Source organism: Aotus nancymaae, unplaced genomic scaffold (genome assembly GCF_030222135.1).
Source record: "Aotus nancymaae isolate 86718 unplaced genomic scaffold, 86718_ANA_hifiasm-v0.15.2.pri h1tg000040l, whole genome shotgun sequence".
NCBI classification, from domain to species: domain Eukaryota; kingdom Metazoa; phylum Chordata; class Mammalia; order Primates; family Aotidae; genus Aotus; species Aotus nancymaae.
The window spans coordinates 117,075,992-117,100,809 of NW_026988454.1; the positions used below are offsets into that span (position 1 = coordinate 117,075,992).

At 33.7% G+C, this 24,818-nt stretch overlaps 1 protein-coding gene and 1 pseudogene across 7 annotated transcripts in view; one reads left to right on the forward strand and one right to left on the reverse strand.

Moving 5' to 3' along the window:
* SUPT3H (SPT3 homolog, SAGA and STAGA complex component) overlaps positions 1-24,818 on the forward strand; it is a 513,545-nt gene that overhangs the window by 326,781 nt on the left and 161,946 nt on the right. For all 7 annotated transcript variants that reach the window (XR_010336723.1, XM_012448786.3, XM_012448787.3 and 4 more), the window contains 2 exons: positions 630-720; positions 9,562-9,701. Coding sequence is in view for 6 of the 7 variants with exons in the window: in XM_012448786.3 (XP_012304209.1) it covers positions 630-720; positions 9,562-9,701 (231 nt within the window). In the remaining variant the exon portion in view is untranslated. The remainder of the gene's footprint in view (positions 1-629; positions 721-9,561; positions 9,702-24,818) is intronic.
* On the reverse strand, positions 6,038-6,517 carry LOC105714693 (large ribosomal subunit protein uL14-like; annotated as a pseudogene).

Below are 24,818 nucleotides of genomic sequence, written 5' to 3' on the forward strand. Positions count from 1 at the left end.
ACCACTTTTTTTAAAATAATGTCTGCAATAGCATACAGTAATGTCCTAGGCCTTCAGATTCACTTGCTCCTCAATCATGGACTCACCCAGAGCAACTTCAGGTCCTACAGGTTTCATTCGTGGTATATGCCCTCTACAGGTGTGTCATCTTTTATCATTTACATGGTATTTTAACTGTAATTTTCCTATATTTAGATACATTTAGATACACAAATACTTACCATTTTCTTACCCTTGCCTACAGTATTCAATATGATAACATGCTGTACGGGTTTGTAGCCCATGAACAGTAGGCCGCACCTTGCCTAGGTGTGCATTAGGCTGCTCCATCTAGGTTTATGTAAGTGTATTCTGTGATGCATTTCTTAGATCCCCATCATGAAGCAATTTGTGATTATTGTGATTGTAGAACATCCAGATATTTGTACATGAAGAATGCTTTTTAAAAGACTTATGTTTTACCCTTTGTGTTTGATGACTACCTTTTTATCTCATAGCAATATACTAAGCATTACTTTATTTTCTCTGGTGTCATGGGGTACAAGTTTATTAAATTTGGTTATAGTAGTCTTTTATCAGTAAAGTGAATATATGTATAGGTTTTCTTATTTATTTTATGTTTTTAATAGAAAAAACTTAGAAGATTGCTAAAATACATGTTTATCCGAGACTACAAATCAAAGATTGTCAAAGGCATCGATGAGGATGATCTTCTCGAAGGTAACCAAAACAAAACACAAAACTAAAACATTAACTTATGACACATGTGTGCTAAATAACACATTTTTGCAATTCCAATGTAGATATTCTTGAGAACTAATTAATGTTATTTACTGTCAACAAATCAAGTGGAATACCCTTGCAAAAGTATGTATTTCTGTATACCGTGTTACCTATTTGATATTACTACACTTCTTATAGAATGTAATTCTTGAAAAATAGTTCTGCAGATGAATTGAAATGCTTCTTTTTATGGAGCACATAATGAATACAGACTTAGAGCAAAACAGACTTGAATTCCAATCTTTTAAATGTGTCAAAATACATGTAATGAGAATATCAGAAGATGAGAGAAAAAAGAGTAGAAAAAGTATACAAAGAAATAATGACTGAAAACTTCCCAAATTTGATGAAAACTACAAGTCTACTAATTCAAGCATATCAACAAGCTCCAATTAGGATAAACATAAAGAAGTCTGTACTAAGACACATTTACCAAAAATGTGGGAAGACAAAAACAGACAAAAAAATAATGAAAGTCACAAGAGAAAAGCATCTACAAGGGAACCCTACAATATTGATGGCTGACTTTTCATCAACAATAGAGGTCAGAAGACAGTGGGGTAATATATTCAAAGTACTGAAAGAAGAAAACTGTCCTCCAAGAAACTTATATCTAGCAAAACTATCTTTTAAAAATGAATGCAAAATGCATTCCCAGATAAACATAAACCAGGATAATTTCTTGCTATCAGACCCATATAAGAAAAGTTTTTAAGGCTAAAAGCAAGCTGCACCAAACAAGAATTTGAATCCACTCATTTATAAAGATAATTAAGTACATAAATATAAGAGATAGTATAATAATCTATTTCCTTTCTTTTTTAAAAACTGATTGATAAAACAGATGTAAAAAAATGTGTATATAAAAAGTGATGTTAGGTCTGCAATATTTGGAAATATATTTGACAGTAACAACACAAATGATGTGAGTGGTAATAATGCTGTACTGGGGTAAGGAAATGGGACTTCAGGTTACATAAAGAAATGAAAAGAACCAGAAGTGGCAAATAAAATGGTTCATATAACAAACTCTATAAATATATAGTTGGTCTACTATAAAGACACAAATTACTGAAACTGAATCAAGAAGGAATGGAAAATCTGAATAGGACAATAGCAGGAGGTTAAAATAATAGTTTAAAAATTCCCACAAAGGAAAGCTCAGTCACAGATTATTTCACTGTTGAATTCTACCAAATGTTTAAAGAAGAATACCAGTTATTTCCCGACTAATTCTATAAAGGTAAGGTAGATTGATCCTGATATGAAAACCAGGCAATGATACCACAGGAAAAGAAAACTGCAGACTGGTATCTTTTTTAATACAGATGCAAAAATCCTCAACAGAATGCTGTTAAATAAATCATGACCAAATGGGATTTATCCTAGGGTTGTAAGGTTGTTTTAAACTTAGAAAACAATTCATGTAATTCATCAAATTAACAGAATAAAGGGCAAAAATCACATGATCACCTCAATAAATGTAGGAAAAGCATTTAACAAAATTCCAAAAGTCTTTAATGAGAGGAACATTCAGCAAACTAGGAAGAGAAGGAAACTCTCTTTAACTTGATAAAGATGATTGCATGGACTGAATGTTTGTGTCCCTCCTCACTCTCTAAATACATATGTTGAAGCCTAATTCCCAGTGTGGTAGTATTTGGATGTGAGAATTGTGGGACATATTAATAATTAGGTCATAAGGATGGAACCTTTATGATTAGGGCACTTCTGAGAAGAGATACAAGAAAGCTGCTTTCTGCTGTTTCTGCTGTCTCTGCTGTCCACCATATGTGGATACAACAAGGTCATGTAAGCAGGCCTTCACCAGATACTAAATCTGCTGGTACCTGGATCTTAGACTTCCCAACCTCCAGAACTGTGAGAAATAAATGTTGGTTGTTTAAGCCTCCCAGTTTATGGTATATTTGTTGTAGCAGCCTGAGCTAAGACAGATATATATGGAAAACCAACACCTAATATCATACTTAATGGTGAAAGACTATGCTTTCCCTTGCAAGATCAGGAGCAAGACAAAGATGTCTGTTCATGCTACTTATATGGAATATTGTACTGAAGGTTTTGGCCAGGTGCTTAGTCAGAAAGAGAAAAGAAGGGCATCAGATTAGAAAGAAAGAAGTAAAACTATCTCTGTTTACAAATGACATAATTTTGTATATAGGAAATTCTAAGAAATCCAATAAAAATTATTACAGCTAATAGACTAGTTCGATATGTTTGCTGGATATCAGAGAAATATGCAAAAATCAAGCATATTTTAATATATTAACAATGAACAACTCAAAAGTGAAACTAAGAAAACAATGCCATTTATAGTAGCATCAAAAAGAACAAAATATTTTGGAATAAAATCACCAAAGAGCTGCAAGATTTATGTACTGAAAACTACAAAATATTGTTGAAATAAGGTCTAGATGGTAATGCAAAGACATCCTATGTTCATAAATTGGAACATTCAGTATTATTAAAATGTTAGTACTCTCCAAATCGGTCTACAGATTTCATCTGCTTTTTTGTAGAAATGAATACACTGATTCTACCAATCATATAGATGTGCCAGATTCTGACATGGAAATGACTCATCTAGGTTATGAGGGAACTAGAATACCCGGAACAATCTTAACAAAGAATAAAGTTGGAGAACTCATGCTTACTGATTTCAAAACTTACCATAAAGCTACAGTAATTAAGATAGAGCAGTACTGGCATAAGGATAGACATATTTGTCGATGAAATGGAGTGGAATGAGAGTTCAGTAATAAGCCTTCACATTTAGGGCCAATTGATATTGACAAGGATTTCAAGAGAGTTTGATAGGGAAAAAAATAGCCATTTTGACAAATATTGCTGGGGGCAACTGAATATCCATATAGAAAAGAAAGAATTTAGGTGCCTATAACAACACAGTAAACAAAATTAAATATGGATCATAGACTTAAATATAAGAGCTCAAACTATAAAATTCTTAAAAAGAAATACATGAATAAATCTTGATGACTTTGGATGAGGCAAAGCATTCTGAATGTATGACACCAAAAGAACAAACAGCAAAAGAAAAAAAGTAGAAAAATTGGACTTGATCAATTTTAAAACTTTTATGTTTAAAAGAGCAACATCAAGAAAGTAAAAAGACAAACCACAGAATGGGAGAAAATTTTTCTTACCATATATCTGATAAGGTACTTTTGTACAGAATATATAAAGAATGTGTACAACTCAACAATTAAAAGACAAGTAGCCCTATTTAAAAATAGGCAAAAGGTCTGAATAGACATTTCTATAAGGATTGGCTAATGGCCTATAGACACTGAAAAAGATATGTAAAAATCAGGCTGGGCACCAGTGGCTCATGCCTGTAATCCCAACACTTTAGGAGGCTGAGGCAGGTGCATCATTTGAGGTCAGGAGTTCAAGACCAGCCTGGCCAACATGGAACAACCCCATCTCTACTAAAAATACAAAAAATTAACCAGGTGTGGTGGTGCATGCATGTAATCCCACTTGCCTGGGAGGCCAAGGCAGTAGAATACCTTGAAACAAGAGGCAGAGGTTACAGTGAGCCATAATTGTTCCACTGCACTCTAGCTTGGCCAACAGAGTGAGACTCCGTTTCAAAAACAAAAACAAAAAAAAATTAGCCATCAGAGAAATGTAAATCAAAACCACATTGTTATAATACTCTATCCCACTAGGATGACTGTGATCAAAAGATAGAAACAAGGCTGAGTACAGTGGCTCATACTTATAATCCTAGCATTTTGGGAGGCTGAGGCAGGAAGATCACTTGAAGCCAGGATTTTGAGACCAGCCTGGGCAACAAAGCAAGACCCCATCTCTAGAAAAAAAATTTTTTTTAGTTAGCCAGTCTCAGTGGCATGCACCTGTGGACCCAGCTACTCAGGAGGCTGAGGAAGGAAGATAACTTGAGCCCAGGAGTTTGAGGCTGCAGTATGCTATGATTGCACCACTGCATTCTAGCCTGGCAACAAAGTAAGACCCCCATCTCTTAAAAAAAAAAAAACAAGATGATAATAACAAGTGCTGTTGAGGACATGGAGAGCTAGAACCTCCTTATATTGTTAGTGAGAGTATAAAATGGTGCAGACAATTCAGAAAGCAGTTTGGAAGTTCCTCAAAAGGTTAAAGATAGATTTACCAACTGAACCAGCGGTTCCATTCCTAGCAAAAGAATAAAGAGAAATGAAAATATGTATTCACGTAAGAATTTGTACATGAGTGTTTACAGCAGCATTATTTATGATAATAAAAATAGGAAATAGTCCAAATTTCTATCAGTGGATGAATGAATAAATAGTAAGTATGGAATATTCATATAAAGGAATATTATTTGGCTATAAAAAGGAATCAAATACTGATATATGTTAAAATATGGGTGAACCTTAAAAATATTAAGTTAAATGAAAGAAACCAATCACAAAGACCACATAGTTTATTCTATTTATATAAAATGTCTAGAATAGGCAAATCTAAAGAGATAGAATGTAGAGTAGTGGTTGCCTAGAGTTGGTGGAGGCAGGGATTGAGAAAGGGAGTCATTTACAATCCCATTAAAAGTCTCCACTCAAACCTTTACCATTGACTGCCTTACAGCTGAATCCCAACAAGCAGCAAAAGAAAGAGGGGAAAAAAACTTATGGTGAGGGGAGTAACACACCAACATAGAGGAAACTAAGACAGAGAGAACATAATGCGTGCCAGCAAAATAGTTGGGACTAGATGGCAGCTTAAATTTTAAAAAGAAAGGAGAATAATAGTGGGATACAAATATAGCACAAAAGAGGTTTTCTGGAGTTAACACACAGTACTTCACAACTAAATAACTTAATTTTTTTTTCATAAAGTCACTCTTCAGACCTAATTAGGGAAGATAAAATGGCATAGTTACTCCAAAGCACATAGGAAAATATAAAGATATGAAAATTATGAGGGAAAAAGGTAAGAGACATAGAGGATAAATTCGGAAGAGTTAATTAAGATGCATACGATAGGGATTTCAGAAAGAGAAAAAAGGGGAGATGGAGGAGAGGCAATTATTAATAAATTATAGAGCTAAGAAAATCCAACACTGCAGAGTAAAAAAGTTGAGTAGATAAACACCTGGAATGTTTTAGTAAAACCTTTTATCTCTAAAAATAATGAGATAATCTTATAAAAGCTCAGTCTCCTCTATGCCCAAAAAGGAATTATTAAATGAATCACATTATAATTGGACTTCTTTTTTTTTTTTTTTAATGGTTTTAAAGTTTATTATTTTTTACAAATATACTGGAGAATCATGCAATGCTGCCAGCATTGGATGCAATCCGGGGCCACAGGTCTGCACACTCCTTTGCTACTGGTCCTGTAATGGCAGAACCTTTCATCTCGCCTTTATTGTTCACTATGACCCCTGCATTATCTTCAAAATAAAGAAACACGCCATCTTTTCTCCGGTATGACTTTCGTTGTCGAATGACCACTGCTGGATGTACCTTTTTTCTGAGCTCTGGTTTGCCATCACCGTGTCACCGACACCCGCAGCGGGAAGTTTGTTCAGCCGTCCCTTGATCCCCTTCACAGAGATGATATACAGGTTTTTGGCTCCTGTGTTATCAGCACAGTTGATCACAGCTCCTACCGGAAGACCCAAGGAAATCCGGAATTTCGCACCAGACGACCCACCACATCCTCGCTTCGACATCTTGAACGCCGGAAAGAACTATAATTGGACTTCTTATGTGTAACACTGGATGCTAGAAGACACTAGCATACTAATTATTGATTTACACGAGGAAGGGACTGCAATCCAAGGACTTTATATCCAGTTAAGATAAGATACCTATCTATTGTGCTAAAGAAAGAAGAAGTATGTTGAGTAGTTAATCTTTTTTGAACTCAGTATTTATCTCTAATGATACAGTGTGTGAGAACATGCAATATAAGTGCTAAATTTCTTGAAATACTAATGAAATTCTGTTGGTACTCTAAAAATAATACCCCTTTTCATCAAAAGCCAAAAGTTTAGAGGTAGAGAGAGAAGGGGCAAAGTAAAAATTTTTCACAGATCTGTTGGTAGGAAGCTGAGATAGGGAAAATGAAAGTGTTCTGAAGGTCTCTTGATACTGGAATGCAGGAAATATTAGAAGAAAATGTTACTTTATTGGGAAAATGTTACCTCTTGGTAGAGGTATAATTGATATCTTGTTTTAAATAATAATTTACACTGTTGTTTAAAATATCTTCAAGCAATGTGTCGAAGCAGAAAAGAGTGAGGTAAACGTTAAAGAAAATGGAAAAGGCGATGATAAACATTAACAGAAAAGTATATTACAGTTTCAAATTAACAAAGAGAAGAAATGGAAGGACTATCAACATGGCCAGACCATTAAAAGTGAAGAAAGGAAAAGAAGAAAACAAGAATATGAAATAAATACCAAACATAAAGCAAGAGAAAATAATAAAAATCAAATATATCAGTCATTGCACTAATTATGAAATGGATTAAACCCTTACATTGAGACGGATTATAAACAACCACAAAAATAAAACTTGAAGATAAAGAAAGGTTATAAATAATGGGATGAAGAAATAAATAGAAATGCATACACAAGTGCAAAAAAAGTAGAAGTGGCAATATTAGCATCATGCAAGGTGTAATTTAACATTAAAGCCCAAACAGGATAAAGAAGAATATAATATAATTACAGAAGACACAGTTTTTAACATAATAGACCCATAAGCACTAAACAGTAAATCAACAAAATACCAAGTTATGCTTAGACCATAGCATGTCTATGAATTTTTTCAGTATATTCACAGAACATTTACAAAACTTAATTGTGAAATTGGCCATAAAGTGAATCTTTACAAATCTAAATAAGAGTAGATATCTGATAGGATCCCATTCCATCTGTGTGAGTGGAGAGAAATCATCTCAAACAAAAGTTAGAAAAGATGAACTTATTTGACAGTATAATTTCGCTCTTGTCGCCCAAGTTGGAGTGCAGTGGTGTGATCTCGGCTCACCACAACCTCCGCCTCCTGGGTTCAAGCGATTCTCCTGCCTCAGCCTCCTGAGTCACTGGGATTATAGGCATGTGCCGCCATGCCTGGCTAATTTAGTATTTTTATTAGAGAGAGAGTTTCTCCATGTTGGTCAGGCTGGTCTCGAACTCCTGATGTCACGTGATCTGCCCACTTCAGCCTCCCAAAGTGCTGGGATTACAGGCGTGAGCCACCACACCAACAAATTTTAATTTTTTTATGGCAAAAGATGCTTTAAAATTCATAGGCAAATGAAAGGCTAGGATAAACATTTCTAACTCAGATAACAAAGGGGTAATATAAATGAGCCCTTTAAATTGTTAAGAAAAAGACAACGCAGTTGAAAATGGGCAAAGGGTAAAAATAGACAACAGAAAGTTGTATTCAGATAGCTCACAAACATGAGGAAAAATTTTTAGATTCATTAGGGAAATTAAATATTTTTGTACCTTTTAACTCAGTAGTTCCCTGTGAATCTGTGCCATAAACATTAAGCCAGCCATACAGAATGCCATATGGATGGGATGTTTATTATAGCATTTCCCCATGGTACCAAAATCCTGAAACAAAGTATATGCCCCTCAATAGGGGATTGGTTGGAAAGCTGTGATACATATATACTATAAAATATTAGACAGCCATTAAGAAGGAATCAGGGCTATACCAGTTGACTTGGAGGGATTTTCTCCCTAAGTGACAAAGAAACACGAAGTGCAAGAAAAGAAATAGAAGGAATATTCTAAGAACCCTTTTCTAAAAAGTATAAATGAATAAAACAGCTCTATAAATGAATGTATTTTCATGGGTATGTGAGCATGGAGAATACATATTGGGTGGTGTTAGTATGAGTTACAAGATCTTGAGTTGGAGGTTGGCTGATCATATAAAAGGGCAGGAAATGGGAAAGAGTAATCAAGCAAAAATGATATGTGATACCATTTTAATACATTTTAATTTATAGATATTTATAAAAACTTTTTGAAGTAAAAATTTAAAAGAAATGATAAAAATGAATAAAAATGACCTGTGGACCTGTCGATTCTAATATGCATATAGGTATTAATGTGCTCAGTTATATATTTTTTAAATCTATAACCTTAAGTTGTCAAATTTTGAAAAATGTATTCAGACATCTTACAGTGATTGTGCTTTTTATTAAGATTTCCTTTGTGTTATTCATTTTACTGTTATTTTGGTACATAAAAGTTTATGGCTGTTGAATATTCCTTTTATTATTAGATACTATTTCACCCTGTCTCCTTTAGTGTTTTTGGTCTTGAGCTGTATTTTCTAATGTTTATGTTACCAGTTCTGCTTTCTTTGCTCATATTTGCCTAGCATATCCTTACTCATCATCTTTTTGGATTGTCATTTTGTTTCAGAGGTGTCTGTTATAAATACCATATAGCAGTATTATTTTTCCAAATCTGAGAGCACCCTCTCTTTTTATAAGGGATTTTAGTTAGCCCTTTCATACTTACTTTGGTAATTTATCATTTGATTTTATTCTGTCAGTCTAATTTGTGACATAAATAAGTGATTTAATTCTGTACAACTTACACTTTTATTTTGGATGCAAGAATTTTTTTATAGATTATTTTCGGAGAATTCCAATTCTGAATTATTTATACTATATTTAATACATGTAATGATTAGTACCGATGTAAACCTAATGAGAACATTTCTTTTTTTTCCCCCCTTGACTTCATGAAGACAAATTGAGTGGCAGCAATAATGTGAACAAAAGACAAAAAATTGCTCATGACTTCCTCAACTCTATTGACCAGACAGGAGAACTTTTAGCAATGTTTGAAGATGACGAAATTGATGAAGTTAAACAAGAAAGAATGGAGGTATAGTACATTCTTCCCTTTTTACAGTGACTATGCGATTTGGTTCTATTCTCATGTTTTTTAAATATTACCTGAAATCTCTAAATCAGTGGTTTTCTGTCTGATGGCAGTGATGTGCAGACGATCAACCCCTGAAGAGGGAGTCAGACTTTGCCTTCAACATCAACTTTGTTCTTGTTTGAAAATGAGTAGGTTTCCCTACTCTGGGTCTAACATTTACTGGTTTTATTTTATTAAGCTAATTTCTAATTAAACATTTACCTTTTTTGTTTCAAATTATCCAGTTTTATTTGAAAGCAAAACAATTCTTACTGCTTTTATGTTGGCATATATAGTGTGAAGAGCTATTCTTCTGGCTATAGTTGGAGGCTGTGGTTAGACTTACTAGCTATGTAGCAACCAGGGCAATTACATGCTTTATATCACTGCAAGACAAAATTAGTGACATATATTTGGATTCCCTGGATGTATCTTAACAATGAATTTCAAAATTGTATGTCTTCTATTTACCTTAGCTATCTATACATAAAATTATTTTCTTTAAACACTAAAGGAAAAATTTAAAGTAAAATGATTTATTTCATTTGAATGCCTTCCAAATTACAAGGCTGTATTTTCACAGTTCATATTGCTATTATCATAGTTTCACGTGAAAGGAATCTCCATTTTCCCCTTCTCTTTCAATTGGGCAAGAGAGGTAATTTCAGAATTACAAAAGATTGTGCCAAATGCCAACTTTATTATAGTTTCTATGCATGCTGAAAATATAATTATTTTATGTTAAACTTTGGAAGAGGTCCAGTAGACATACATGCTTTATAAACTTAAACAACCTTTAAAGAATTAGCATGCTTAGATCATGAATTGTGATCTAAAGGCAGTGTTCTTTTAAGTATCAGTTACTTTGGAAATGTGTGGTTATCTTGGTTTGGGACAACTGCAAATGGTTTTAGTTCAACTTTGCCTTGGGCCAAAAACATGCTAAGTTGTCCAAAGCAGATGATAAACATGTATTTCTGATGTCATCATTGCCCAAACAGGATATGGTTGTTTAGTGGCATGGTTTTACTTACGATGCATTACACAAAGAGCAAATATTGTTTATGTTTTATTTTCTAAATATTTTTATGTTATAAAAATGGGCACTGAGAAAAATTCATTAAGGAATAAAGCATAATACATAAAGCATTAGTAAAATTGAACAGGTAACTTTTCAATTTTGATGGGAAAAATCTTGGTTAGCCAAACCTGTTGCCTAGAAGGGCATTCCACAATCAAGAAGAGAAGAAATGAACATTTTGTAGCTCTGTAATAGCAGGCTACTGTAGACCTAGAAAAATGGGGGTCAACAGGTTACTAAAGTCAATAAAATATCTGGAGATGCAGGGTAGAAAAAGCTTGGGCACTTATGCAGTCTGTATACTTCTTCTTTATAGTTATGTATTACATAGTGGTATCCAGGATAATAAAATACCAGAAGTTGATAAAAATATTTACAATGGAAGTCTTCATATGTACAATAAACATGAGGCTGGCAACTTCACTAAGCTTTATATCACAACAAAAATCTTCTCTGGCCAATATAACAGAACAGCTTTTATATTCTACTCATCCAGATAACAGAGTTTAACTGAAGAAATTATTCTGAACTTATAGACATAACTGTAGACAGTAGATAGTGGAACTGTTCAGAGCATAGGCCTTGCCTGCTTCTAATTTGATAGGTTATAGTTTCAAGAGTAACCACAACTGTGGCAGTTCATATGAAACCACTTTGGACTCAGAGACTGCAGTCTCTTGCTTTTAAAGTTTAGTAGAATAATCGGTCCTGGCATCATTCAGTGACTTAATTTTCCTCTAAGCATCACTTATAGTTGCAGAAACTTGGTTTACTACCTTCCCCCCTAGAATGTGTGAAAATAATATAGACCTACCAACAGGCTTAATTTTAGTTTTCTTCTTTATAGATATAAAAACTCACTTAGTATTCTAGTTTTTTCTCAAAACATATACAAAAAAACAGCCTGAATTCTTTCCTGTTGTTTTAAGCTGATGTATGTGTGCTTGGCTTTATGGTTCATCCATAATTTACTTCATTATTAATTTATGTGACTTGAAATATGAAATTTCCAAATTTTTACATCCATTTTGCCTTACAAGTCCATCATCATGATAGTTAACTAACTCTTACCCATTTATTTTTCTCTAGCACCAGATTCTAGCGCTTGGGTATACCTGTAGTAGAGATCCATTATCTCAGAACATCCTTTTAAATTATCAAATAAAAATTAAATAATGTTCAGAGTTATTTTAGCATATTTGAGGGACTGAGAAAGAAAAGCAGGGAAATACATACAGCTATAGCTTCCTTCCAACCCTATCCACCTCCATTCCAAAATAAAGCATAAGGCAGGTGTGTCTTAGTGTAGCTAATGTTTCTTTCATTCTAATTTTTTGAGCTAATCATATAATTTGTGGCTGTGTCAACCAAAGACCAAGGTACAGTCACTAAAAGCTTCAAATAGCCTTGGGTTTTCTTATCAGTGAGGAACTGTGATCACTCACAGAAGAACCCCGCCTAAGAACCTGCTTTGCTACTTGTAGAAGAACCTGTGAAGCTCAAGTTTGTTATTAATCAAGTAAACTCTGTAGTCTTGTAAGCCACTAAGTTTGTAAAAAGATGTAAACAATAGATGCTTAAAAAGTTGAGAGAACTCTACCTTCAGACTAATCCTCAAACTGATAAAAGTAAACAAGAGTACAAGGATTAGAGCTTACCAGAGAGTGCAGCTTTTAAACAGATTGGGGTGCAGAAAATCCCTAGTGACTTTTTATCTTGTGTTTGCATATCAGAGTCTTAAAACTGGAATCTAGAGAGAAAGCAGAGTAATTTACATAACATTTAAGGCAGCTTAAAATTTTTTGATAATAAGGTTTAAATTGAATAAGATGCCACGTGGTCATCTGAATTTGCTTAACCTGAAATGAGCTGACCATAAATTTGAAAACATGCAGTTTCTTGCAAAGGCTGAATGATAAGAGAAATTAGGTGTATCATTCAGTTGTGCCCAAGTGTATCATGGTTATCATTCCTGGGGATTTTGAGTCCCAGGGTTATAGTTTTTGGGGGTAAGTGGACTAGAAAACTCATTGAAGAGAGAGGTGGATGCCTGTAGAAGTTGTCCATCTTCTGTTTTTGAAGTCTTTCTACTATTCCCATTTCTACCTATCGTGATTTCTTTTAATTATAAGGGAAAGGAAAATAAAGTGCTCAGAAAGATAAAAGTCCAAAAATATCTCAGATAAGACTTAACATAAAAGAAAAAGGCTGATCCCAGTAAGATAAACATTCACAAATACCAGAAAAGTTTAAAAGGTTGAGTTAAAAACGGAAACTCTAAAAAATGTTAGAATATATGGGATTATGAAATGAAGATAGAATTATATACTAGAAAGATGTATATATATGTACATAATAAATACAGACATGTATATACATTTATATGTGCAAATTCATTTATATGTATATACATGCTATGCCCAAATATACATATATAGAAATAGAAATTTATTTTTTCTAGATTATTTAAAAGGTAAAAGTTAAAGAACAATCAGAGATATATCGTACAAACCCAAATACTGGTGGTTACAATATTAATTTCAGAGAAAAGAGAATTTAAGGAGAGAAGCTTTAAAATGGAATAAAGGCAATAATTTTATGTTACTAAAAGATACTGCCTATACTTAAAATGTAGTAAATGCAAACTGTTAATCATCAAATTCCAGAGCACTGAAAGCATCTAGTAGTGTGGGGAGAGGTCAGAGAAATACATTTGTTATGGAGACTAGAACATACCATTTCAATCCTTAACGGATTAATTCAAGGGAAAAAATATTTTAATAAATATCTAAGTTTAATAGATGCATATATGTTTTATGAATGAGCAGCAGTCTTAAAATCTTACCCAGGTAACTTCAAGGACTCCATGGGTCTCTTTAGGGAAGAGAGAAGAGGTTTTGGTGGGGTTCTAGCCTCCATCTGCCCTCACACCTTCAACCAGCACATCTTCAATTGTATGTAATGGCTGTACATATCATCAATGAAGAAAGTGACTCACTATAGCTGTAGTCCCAGCTATTCAGGAGGCTGAGGCATTTGAGCCTAGGAGTTCAAGTCCAATCTGGGCAACATAGCAAGACTTTGTCTGTTGAAAACAGGAAAAATGAACCACTATTCAACCATCCATGAGGAATCAAACTATATCTTTGTCTCTTTCTCTCACACCCACCTTCACTCTCACTCTCTTTCTTACTGTCACTTTCTCTCACACACATACAGTCAGCAAAATCCAGAAATTTATAGGGCATACTACTTTACCAGAATGGAAAGAAAACCTAGAAAGTAATAACAGAAGTTAAACTAACAAACAAAACCTGTTAAGATGGCAAATTAAAAAGGGAAAAAAATCATAGAGGCAACTAATGAACCGAAAACAAATTTAACAGTACTATCACAGACTATTTAGCTAGTAACAATGAGAAGAGTCCATATAAAATTAAACAAGTATAGACAAAGCTTTGTTAAAAAGAAGCAGCGTTTTTGCTTTTAAGCCTTTCATTATTAAATTGGAGAAAATGAAAATCAAGCATTCAGCTAAAGCATATAAATATTATAATAGAGAAAACAAGACAAATGAAAATACAAAGATAAACAGAAATAAAAAGAAAACATAATTAAATTTATCAACTTAAGAAATTCTTTGCAAATATAAGAACAAAGTGGTAGAATGAATTTGTGTCACCTCTAAATAAGAAAAATAAAAATTAATAGGATGGTGCAAAAGAATTGCAGTTTTTGCCATTAAAAAATTTAACTCTAGAATGCCCACTGTTACCACTTTTATTTGCCAGAGTTTAAGGAGCACTACACAGTGCAATAAAAGGTATAGCTATTGGCAGGAGACAAACATTTATCATTTTGCCATTAAAAGAGGTAAAAACTGCAGTAACTTTTGCATCAACCTAATACTGAAAATTAGAAATAAATAAGGATATAGCCATAGATGCTTATATAAGTTAGTAACTAATTTATTTATAAATCTTGATGAAAGTTTTTCTAAGAAAATATAAATGTGTAATTTTTACTCATCAGGAAGTAGTAAACCTGGATAAATCAGTAATCGAAAGAAATGCCAAAATTTTTTTATTTTTAAATTTTTTTTGTACTTTAGGTTCTGGGGTACATGTGCAGATCATGCAGGATTGTTGCATAGGTACATACATAGCAATGTGGTTTGTTGCCTCCACCACCCCCTGCCTGTCACCTATATCTGGCATTTCTCCCCATGTTATCTCTCCCCAACCTCCCCACCACCCCGCACTGTCCCTCCCCTGGCCCCCCCAACAGACCCCAGTGTGTGATGCTCCCCTCCCTGTGTCCATGTGTTCTCATTGTTCAACACCTGCCTAGGAGTGAGATCATGCAGTGTATCGTTTTCTGTTCTTGTGTCAGTTTGCTGAGAATTATGGTTTCCAGATTCATCCATGTCCCTACAAAAGGACACAAACTCATCTTTGTTTATGGCTGCATAGTATTCCATGGTATATATGTGCCACATTTTCCTTTTCCATTCTGTCATTGATGGGCATTTGGGTTGGTTCCAGGTCTTTGCTATTGTAAACAGTGCCGCAGTGAACATGTGTATGCATGTGTCTTTATAATAGAACGATTTATAATCCTTTCGATATATACTCAGTAATGGGATTCCTGGGTGAAATGGAATTTCTTTTTCTAGGTCCTTGAGGAATCACACACTGTTTTCCGCAATGGTTGAACTAATTTACACTCCCACCAACAGAGTAGAAGTGTTCCTATATCTCCCTCCACATCCTCTTCAGCATCTGTTGTCTCCAGATTTTTTAATGATTGCCATTCTAACTGGCATGAAGTGGTATCTCATTGTGGTTTTGATTTGGAAATGCCAAAATTTTTTAAAGAGTTGTATCCTCAGAAGTCTCTGAATCTAACCCAGTTTATGGAAGAGCTCTTTAATTCATGAAACAGTTAATTATCATGGAAAACGTCTCGTTAAATTTTAAAAAGCAAGCATAACTTCAGACAGAGCTCAAATGAATGAAAATAATAATATCTCACTTAGGAATATTGATGCATAAATCTTAAAATATTTGCAAAGTATATATACCACAACTTAGTAGGATTTTTTCCATGATTCAAGTATGCTTCAATATTAGAAAATATATTACTATTATATATCAAATAACTAGGTCAAATAAAAATAACCATATGATAGTTTTAATAGGTAATAAAAAGAGATAGGACAAAATTCACTTCCTAGACTTTTTAGAAATTCTTAATAAAGTAGAAATAGAAAAGTTCTTCTACTTTATGATAAAAAAAACTCACTTAAATGAACAGACATCATCATAGTTTTAAAAATTATTAGGAGTTCTATTAAATTCTAGAATGCCCACTGTTACCACTTTTAATTGCCAGAGTTCAAGGAGCACTAGACAGTGCAATAAAAGGGATTGCTATTGGCAGGAGACAAAAATGTATCATTATGTACAGATAACATAATTTTTTAATTTCAGTAATCCTTGAGAATCAATATAAAAAGTATTGAAGTTGATGAAAATCTTCATTAAGTCAGATAGACACTGACCAAAATTAGGAGTTTCTCCCATAATTCAGTAATAGTTGATAGTAAATTCAGTATAATAGTCAATACTAAAATTGAGAAAAAAGACAATGTCAATCAAAACAATACAAGAAAAATATTATTTGGAGATAAACTTTATGTTAACAATAAATGTAGAAGCGATATGTAACTCATTTTTAATAATGTACTGAGACATGAGTATATAAATGAAAAGCACTGTGTTCCTGCATACAGACTAAATATAAATAGCTCAGTTGTTTCCAAATTAATGTATTGGCTTAATGTTATTTAGACAGAAAGCTCAGCAAGATTTAAAAAAAAGTTTATAGGGGAGGGACAGCAGGGGGTGGGGAGTTGGGGAGAGATAGCATAAATGCCACATATAGGTGAAGGGGAGGAAGGCAGCAAATCACACTGCCACGTATGCACCTATGCAACAATCTTGCATGTTCTTCACATGTACCCCAAAACCTAAAATGCAATAAAAAATAAATAAATAAATAAAAGTTTATAAAATGATATTAAACTTCATCTGAAGTTATAAAAAATTAGGATAGCCAAGAAATTGTCATTAAAGAAGAGTAGGGAATTGAGTTAAATGGCAAAACTGCAATTACTTTTGCACCAACCTATAATACCGCCAGATAATATAAGATTCCATGAAACTATGATATTCAAAATAGTGTGGTACTGGTGTAAAACCCAACAGGCACAACTGTGAAGAGAATAAATTATACAATTAAATATAAAGAAGAATTTACAATAAAGATGGCATTAGGGATCAGTGGGAGAAAGATGCCAAGACAATTAGAGAACTGTTGGAAAACCAAACAGCGGTAACTCTTAACCTTATGAATCAAAATAAATTCCAGGGAATATTAAAAATTTTGTGTGAAAAGTAAAACCATTAAAAAAAAAATACAAATAACCACAGATAATATCGAAGGATTTTCCAGGCTTTTGTTTTCAAAGCTTTTGAGAAATACTGCTCCCCAAGATGTTGACAAATACACTGTGGGAATAGGGAGAGGTCTGTTTTCAAATAAGTTTGTAAAATGCTAAGTTAAAATTTTTAAGAAGTTTCTTTAAGGAATTTTCAGAGGCTTTTATAAGCTAAATTTTATGAATTTTTCAAGAGAGGAAACAGAATCTATTAAAATATTCTGAAAGGCTACTTAGCCCAGTTTGGGGGTGAAGAAATCACAAAGAAAGTGACTTTTAAATTTGATCTTATAAAAGTTATATGTGTGCTTCAAAAACAAAAAATTATTAAATAAAAGGCAAATGCATAAAGATATGATAGAACTATCAGTATCTTTTATCTATATAGATCTTTTAAATCAATAAGAAAATAACATTCCAGTAGAAAAATTGACAAAGGATATGAAAACGAAGAAGAAATAAAAATAAACACATAAAATGTCTACTTACTGGTATTGAAATAATGCCATTTTTGTATATAAAGTGATCAAGAGTAAGATGGGAGTGGTAACACATTAACTGTTGGTGGAAACATAGGTTAGTAAAACCCAGAAAGTATTTTAAAATCAATTCAGTTAGAAGCATTGAAAGCATTAATACACAGCAACCTAGTAGACTCACATTTGGTAATTTCTCTTTAAGATATCAAGGATTTTGTTCATATGCACATTCACGTGCCTAAGGCTGTTCATCACAGTGTTTTTCATAGTATTGGAAATGGGGTGAGAACCCTGTTTTCCTGATGATAAGGGAATATTCATATTTCCCAAACACATTGAAATTAAGACTGTAAGGAAATATACCAATATGGAAATAGTGGCTGACAGTGGAGAATGAGATTTACAAGTTTATTGAATTTATAAATTTATGCTGTTTTGAATTTGCATATTTACCATCCCTGTTAATGTTTCTCTTAATCCTCATTTGATTTCCTTTGTTCTGCAGTTTCTGTTTTCATTTTATTTTACTTTTTCTATCAGAAGTATGTACTTTGTAAATGGTGCTGCAGGATACGCTTTATGAGGCAAATTAAATAGGCTGTTTAGATGCTTGCAGTTAAGACTGAACAGATGAATGTGTAAAGCAGTTTACACATATAATATGCAAGTAAATACAAATAAATGCATGTTGTGGAAAAAGATGTACCATTGATTTCATATCTTGAGAGAAGGCGCCTGTTGCCAGATTGAAATACTAGCAGTTAGAAACTCATAAAGTGTTAGTTAAATTTTAGATGTAAAAGTGTGGAGGTTTAATTGTGATTTCCTAAGTAAGCAGTTGTTTCTTGTGCATCTTTTTCCTTTTAATTGTCCCTTGTTTCTAGATGCAGGACAGTGTAAAGAGGTAGGGAATAAAATAGATCTTTAGGGAAAAAAAGTTACCTGTAAATTGTCATACTGAAAGTAACAAAGTTTATTTTGCATTTTATTTGAGACATGAATATATCCAGAAGATTTTAGTTTCATAGGTATTTTTCTATAAATGCAGTAGCATCTATTAGATGCTCTCAATAAATAAATATCTCAGTAAATATTAATGTTGGTGTTCATTTTTAGTCCTTTAAATGTTTTCAGCTATAGTTTGAGTTTAGATTCTCAAATATTTCAGAAAGCTGCTGTTGCAATTTGGAGGGTATATAGGTATACTACCATGTCATATAATTGAAAGGTAGGAGACTATAACCCTGCATGATGTCACGCAGACCATCTTCAGAGCAGTAATAATGATGTAAAAGTTGAAAACAGTTACTATTTTTGCATGACGCTATTTATTGCAGTTAATTAAAAACCCATTTCAAACAAAATTAAGCAGTTAGGGAAAGGTATGGGTTCATATAACAAAGCCCAGAGGTAGATTTGGCCTCAAGCAAGGTTTGATACTGAAGTTCACAATGTACATTGGATTTCTAGCTCCAATTCCCTATTCTGCTGTTCCTGCCCTTTTATGTTTTTGTTGGCCTTATCTTCAGGTCATACTGAATACTTATTTCTCGCATAGGGGCACAAATGACCATAGACGTTTTAGGTCCAGGTGGAGAGATGATGTGTTTGTCTCAAGATTTACTCTTAAAAAGGCTTGTATCACAAGATCTCCCCAAGCCCTGACAGTGACAGTAACTAGTAGGATGAAAGGTCCTGCCTGGCTTAGCCTGAGTTGTATGTTTTGTCCCTGAAGTTGAGTATGCAGTCAGTCTCCAGCAAAGGCCTGGATCTCTGGAGCTTTAGGAAAAAGTAATGGGTGTGAAAAGACAACCACAAAGATCCTTAAGTGTAAATGTCTTTAACATTATAGCAGTGTGAATTAATAGAATGATGTCTTAGAATCTTGGCTCTCTGTTCAGATCTGTAGGAAGTTTTCTCTAATATTCAACATGGTAAAATGAATGCAAATCATTTTCTTTGGAGACAAGCAAATTATGCATTCATCCTTTCACTCTTTTATTTATTCAGCATCTATTTATCTAGATTTTTAAAGTCAATCACTGTTTTAGGTCTTGAGACTGTGGCTATTAAAAAAAGGCAACATACGGCCTTTGCCCTCACGGTCCTAGAGTAATAACTGACAAATCAAAAGTAAGTATCTAGTAAAGGAAATACAGCTTCAATAAATTGATTACTATTCTAATTATTACTATATTTGTTTTTAATTTTGAGCCTACTTAATGGATTATTGCTTGTGTTATTGAGCCATATATTTTCTACTTGCTACTTAATTTGAAATTTAGTTTATTCTGACATAGGACACATTACTTCTTTAAGACATTTAGGCAGGGTCATTGAATTAGCTTCAGTGTGGTTTGCAGAATAAACTAGAAAGGGACTAGGGTGCATTTAAAAACATGAAACAATGTAATATGTCAAAGTTACTTCCTGGAAGAGTTTCATTAGGAGAACTCATTGTTATGTTTATTAAAGGTTAATTTTTGTTCAAACAATTTCAGAATACTTACAGAATTATTCTTAAGGGAGTACTAGTAGAAACACCTCCAAAAAACCTGTGGTAAATCTAGCTGCGCCAGAGCAGAATAATGTCATTCAGTATATGTTTTCCTGGCACATGAACTGCAGAACAGGTAGTATTATTTGATTTAGAAGAACCCAAAACAGATGTGATATGTAGCTCTGAAAGTGATTTCCATTTGTGACTTTATCAAATTATGTTTTATCCATATTATAGCTGTCCTTTTATGATATAATGGTAAAGAATTGTGTATTTGTTGTCATAAGTGCTTCTATAAAATTGGGGAAAGTGTCTTCTGGAGAAGGCATTTTTCAGTTAATGAAATAAAAAGCCAGAGAGTATAAAATGAAACTGTAACCTAACTCTTACCTAGGTCCCTATTGTTCTGTAGCTTACTATATCTGATTTGAAAATGCTTCTCAAGGAATCTTTTTATGCTTTTCTTAACCTTGTGAAATATGAGCTTCAGGTGAGGGTGGAGTCTGACTTCTGCTTTCATGATTAGAGCACCTCACATACAGGCGTGAAACTAGAGTGGTTGTGTTTGTTCTATTCTGTTTTTGTTTTGTTTCGTTTTAAAGATAGTCTTGTTCTGTTCCCCAGGCTGAAATGCAGTGACCCAGTCACAGCTCACTGCAACCTCAACCTCCCAGGCTCCAGCCTGCTGAGTACTTGGGACTACAGGAACATGCCATGACACCCACCAAATTTTCATATTTTTTGTAGGTACATGGTCTTACTATGTTGCCCAGGCTGATCTCAAACTCCTGGGCTCAAGCAGTCCTCCCATCTTGGCCTCTCAAAATGCTGGGATTATAAGTGTTAGCCACCATACCTGGCACTGTTTTTCAATCATTCTCTAACATTTCTGGATATATAATCTCTTACAGTTACTGCTTTGCTGTAGAGCAAGATTAATCAAATGACTGACATCTTTTTGAAAAAAACATTAGTACCGTTCCCATTTGTCCCCCACCCTTGGACCTGTTTAGATTCTTTACTATTAGTTTTTAGATGAAATTTAAAAGTTTTCTTCCCCCTACTCCTTTCTTTAGTCTGAGGGGAACAAAATACATGGTGGCAACATTGAAACCGTACTCATAGTAATCCTATTTTCCCTAATCCAGATCAGAATCTATGATCTGATATTCACAGGTATCTTTTGTTTGGGGACAGGATATTTTCTATCTGGATTTGGTAGTTAAGCATTGGAATAATGATTGCTATTTATTTCCACCTTTCCTACATCAAGGAAGTAAAACAGTCATTTCTTTGGATAGACATCAGCACTGCACACTGTAAACAGTCGTATCTACCGTTGGTAATGCATGATGCAGGTCTTACCGGGCTGCTGTTTTTAGTCATACCTAAATGGATATTTGACTACCACATGGTGATTATACTGTTCAATTAAGTTTTTTTTATAGAATCAATCAGTATTTTCTGTCTCAAGTAATTTCAATTTGTTCTTTTTAAAATGAGATCCTTTTCTTTTAAAAAATACATTTCAAGGGTTTTCTTAGAGATCAGTCTTCTAGCTTGTTTATAAAACACCTTGGCAAAGATGAGTTTTAAAATATCATTGAATTTAAGAATACCACAAGATTTGCCACTAATTTACATTTAATGTTTATAGTTCTCAAATTGTGGTTGTTGTAATAACCAAAATATTTTTGCCTTGAATATTTTGTGGATTATATTTCCCTATTCTTTCTCCTTACCCACATTCCCCACAGTAGGTGGGCAGATTGTTGTTACATAGTTTGGCCTTTGTTTATCTTTATTGGTTTAATCTCAACAAGTTAGTGTGGCTAAATATTAAAATAAGTGTATTCTCTGACAAGATTTTTGTCTTTTTAAGGTTTCAGTTTATTTAGTGGAATTAACAAATCATTACTTGTTTGGTATAGATAATTTCCCCCGTTTCATTATGTGCATCCTTGCTGAGGAGCTGCCTTTTGTTTAATTCTTATTGTTGCCACTACTTTACAGAAAATGTGCAAACCAAACTGTTTAATGTAATTCAGTTGTTTTAGAGATCATTGTGTTCCTCATTGAGAATTAATAAGTTTGGATTAATGCTTGAACCCTCAAGGCGAAGACTGCAGTGAGCCAAGATCACGCCACTGTACTCTAGTCTAGGCAAGAGAGGGGGACACTGTCTCAAAACAAAATTTAGATTAAGCCATAAATATTTAGTGATTAGTATAATCTTTTGCCTTTGCATGTCTGTTTGGAACTTTTCATAAAGGCAGATCAGATCCTACCAGGCTTCTCCTTTTCATGATTCTCCATTTTCTGGAGAAGAATCTTAATTCCTTAGCATGAGATTAATATGATTATTACTGTCACGACTTTGGTGCTTATATTCAGTTACAAAGGGCAGTGGTTTGCATTGCTGTAAAAATTCTGATAATTTTTACTGTCACAATTAATAGCCATGAAATAAACTTTACAGTGTTTAATTTTCTTTTTTAAAAAATTTATTTATTATACTTGAAGTTCTGGGGTACGTGTGCAGAACATGCAGGTTTGTTACATAGGTATACACGTGTCATGGTGGTTTGCTGCAGCCATCACCCCATCATCTACATTAGATGTTTCTACTAATGCTATTCTTCCCCAATCCCCAACCCCCTGCTATCCCTCCCCTAGCCCCTCACCCCCTTACAGGCCCTGGTTTGTGATGTTTCTCTCCCTGTGTCCACGTGTTCTCATTGTTCAACATCCACTTATGAGTGAAAACATGCAGTGTTTGGTTTTCTGTTCTTGTGTCAGTTTTATGAGAATGATGGTTTCCAGCTTCATCCATGTCCTTGCAAAGGACATGAACTCATCCTTTTTTATGGCTGCATAGTATTCCATGGTGTATATGTACCACATTTTCTTTATCTTTGCTGTGCATTTGGATTGGTTCCAAATCTTTGCTGTTGTGAACAGTGCCAAAATAAACATACGTGTGCGTGTGTCTTTATAATAGAATGATTTAAAATCCTTTGGGTATATGCTCAGTAATGGGCTTCCTGGGTCAAATGGTATTTCTAATTCTAGATCCTTGAGGAATTGCCACACTGTCTTCCACAATGGTTGAACTAATTTACACTCCCACCAACAACGTAAAAGCATTCTTATTTCTCTGCATCCTCTCCAGCATCTGTTTTCTTCTGATTTTTTACTGATCGCCATCCTAACTAGTATGAGATGGTATCTCAGTGTGGTTTTGATTTGCATTTCTGTAATGACCAGTGATGATGAGCTTTTTTTCATATGTTTGTGGGCTGCGTAAATGTCTTCTTTTGAAAAGTTTTTGTTCATATCCTTCACCCACTTTTTGATGGGTTTTTTTTTTTTTCTTGTAAATTTGTTTAAGTTCTTTGTAGATTCTGGATATTAGCCCTTTGTCAGATGGGTGGATTGTGAAAGTTTTCTCCCATTCTACTAGTTGCCGGTTCACTCTAATGATAGTTTCTTTTTCTGTGCAGAAGCTCTTAAGTTTAATTAGATCCCATTTGTCAATTTTGGCTTTTGTTGCCATTGCTTTTGGTGTTTTAATCATGAAGTCCTTGCCCATGCCTATGTACTGAATAGTATAAATAATAAGTATTAAAAACTTGGGCATTTTATCTTATTCTTTTAAAATATTTATTATATATTTCTTTTTAATGTCCTACCTTGAAGAAAGGACTTTTATTTCCTGTAGTTATTCTCACCTCAAATAGAAGACAGTCATTATGACTAATGGATTCATTGAGGTGGTCTCAAATATAGAGGTTAAATTACCCACCTTTAGGAAAACAAACTTTAGAAAAATCCAAAATCACTGGGCAATTTTTTTTATTTTGCAAGAATATGTTTATTACATAAAAGTATAATATTTATTCTTAATAAATAACTTATCGTTTATTAAAATAATTTATTTTAAATTTTTTTTAAATAATTTGAAATAGGACATTGCCAAAATTTAGTACATGCGCAAATATCTGCAAAGAATACTACTGTATACCTTTACTATAACTGTAGAAATTATTCCAGTGAGGGAGAGACAGAAAGGGGGAGAGAAAAAAAGAGAGATGAATGGATGAAGGATTGAAGCCTTTTTTCCTAGAGAGTAGCTCTTTGTAAAGTTCCGTTATCCATTCATGATGGATCTGCCCCCATGATTCAATCAACCCCCACCAGGCCCCATTTCCAACACTGTGAAATGGGGAAAATTATATATTTTAACATATAATTTAGAGGGGAAGAATATCCGAACCATATCAGCAATCTTGAGAAAGAACAAAGTTGGAGGCATCACACTTCCTGATTTCAAAGTATGTTACCAAGCTATGGTAACCAAACAGTACCCTACTTCCCCCATGAGTCAATCACCTCCCACCAGGCCCCATTTCCAACACTGGGAATCACATTTTAACATGAGATTTGCCATAAAAATAGACCCAGAGATCAATAGAATAGATAGCCCAGAAATACACCTACACACATATGGTCAACT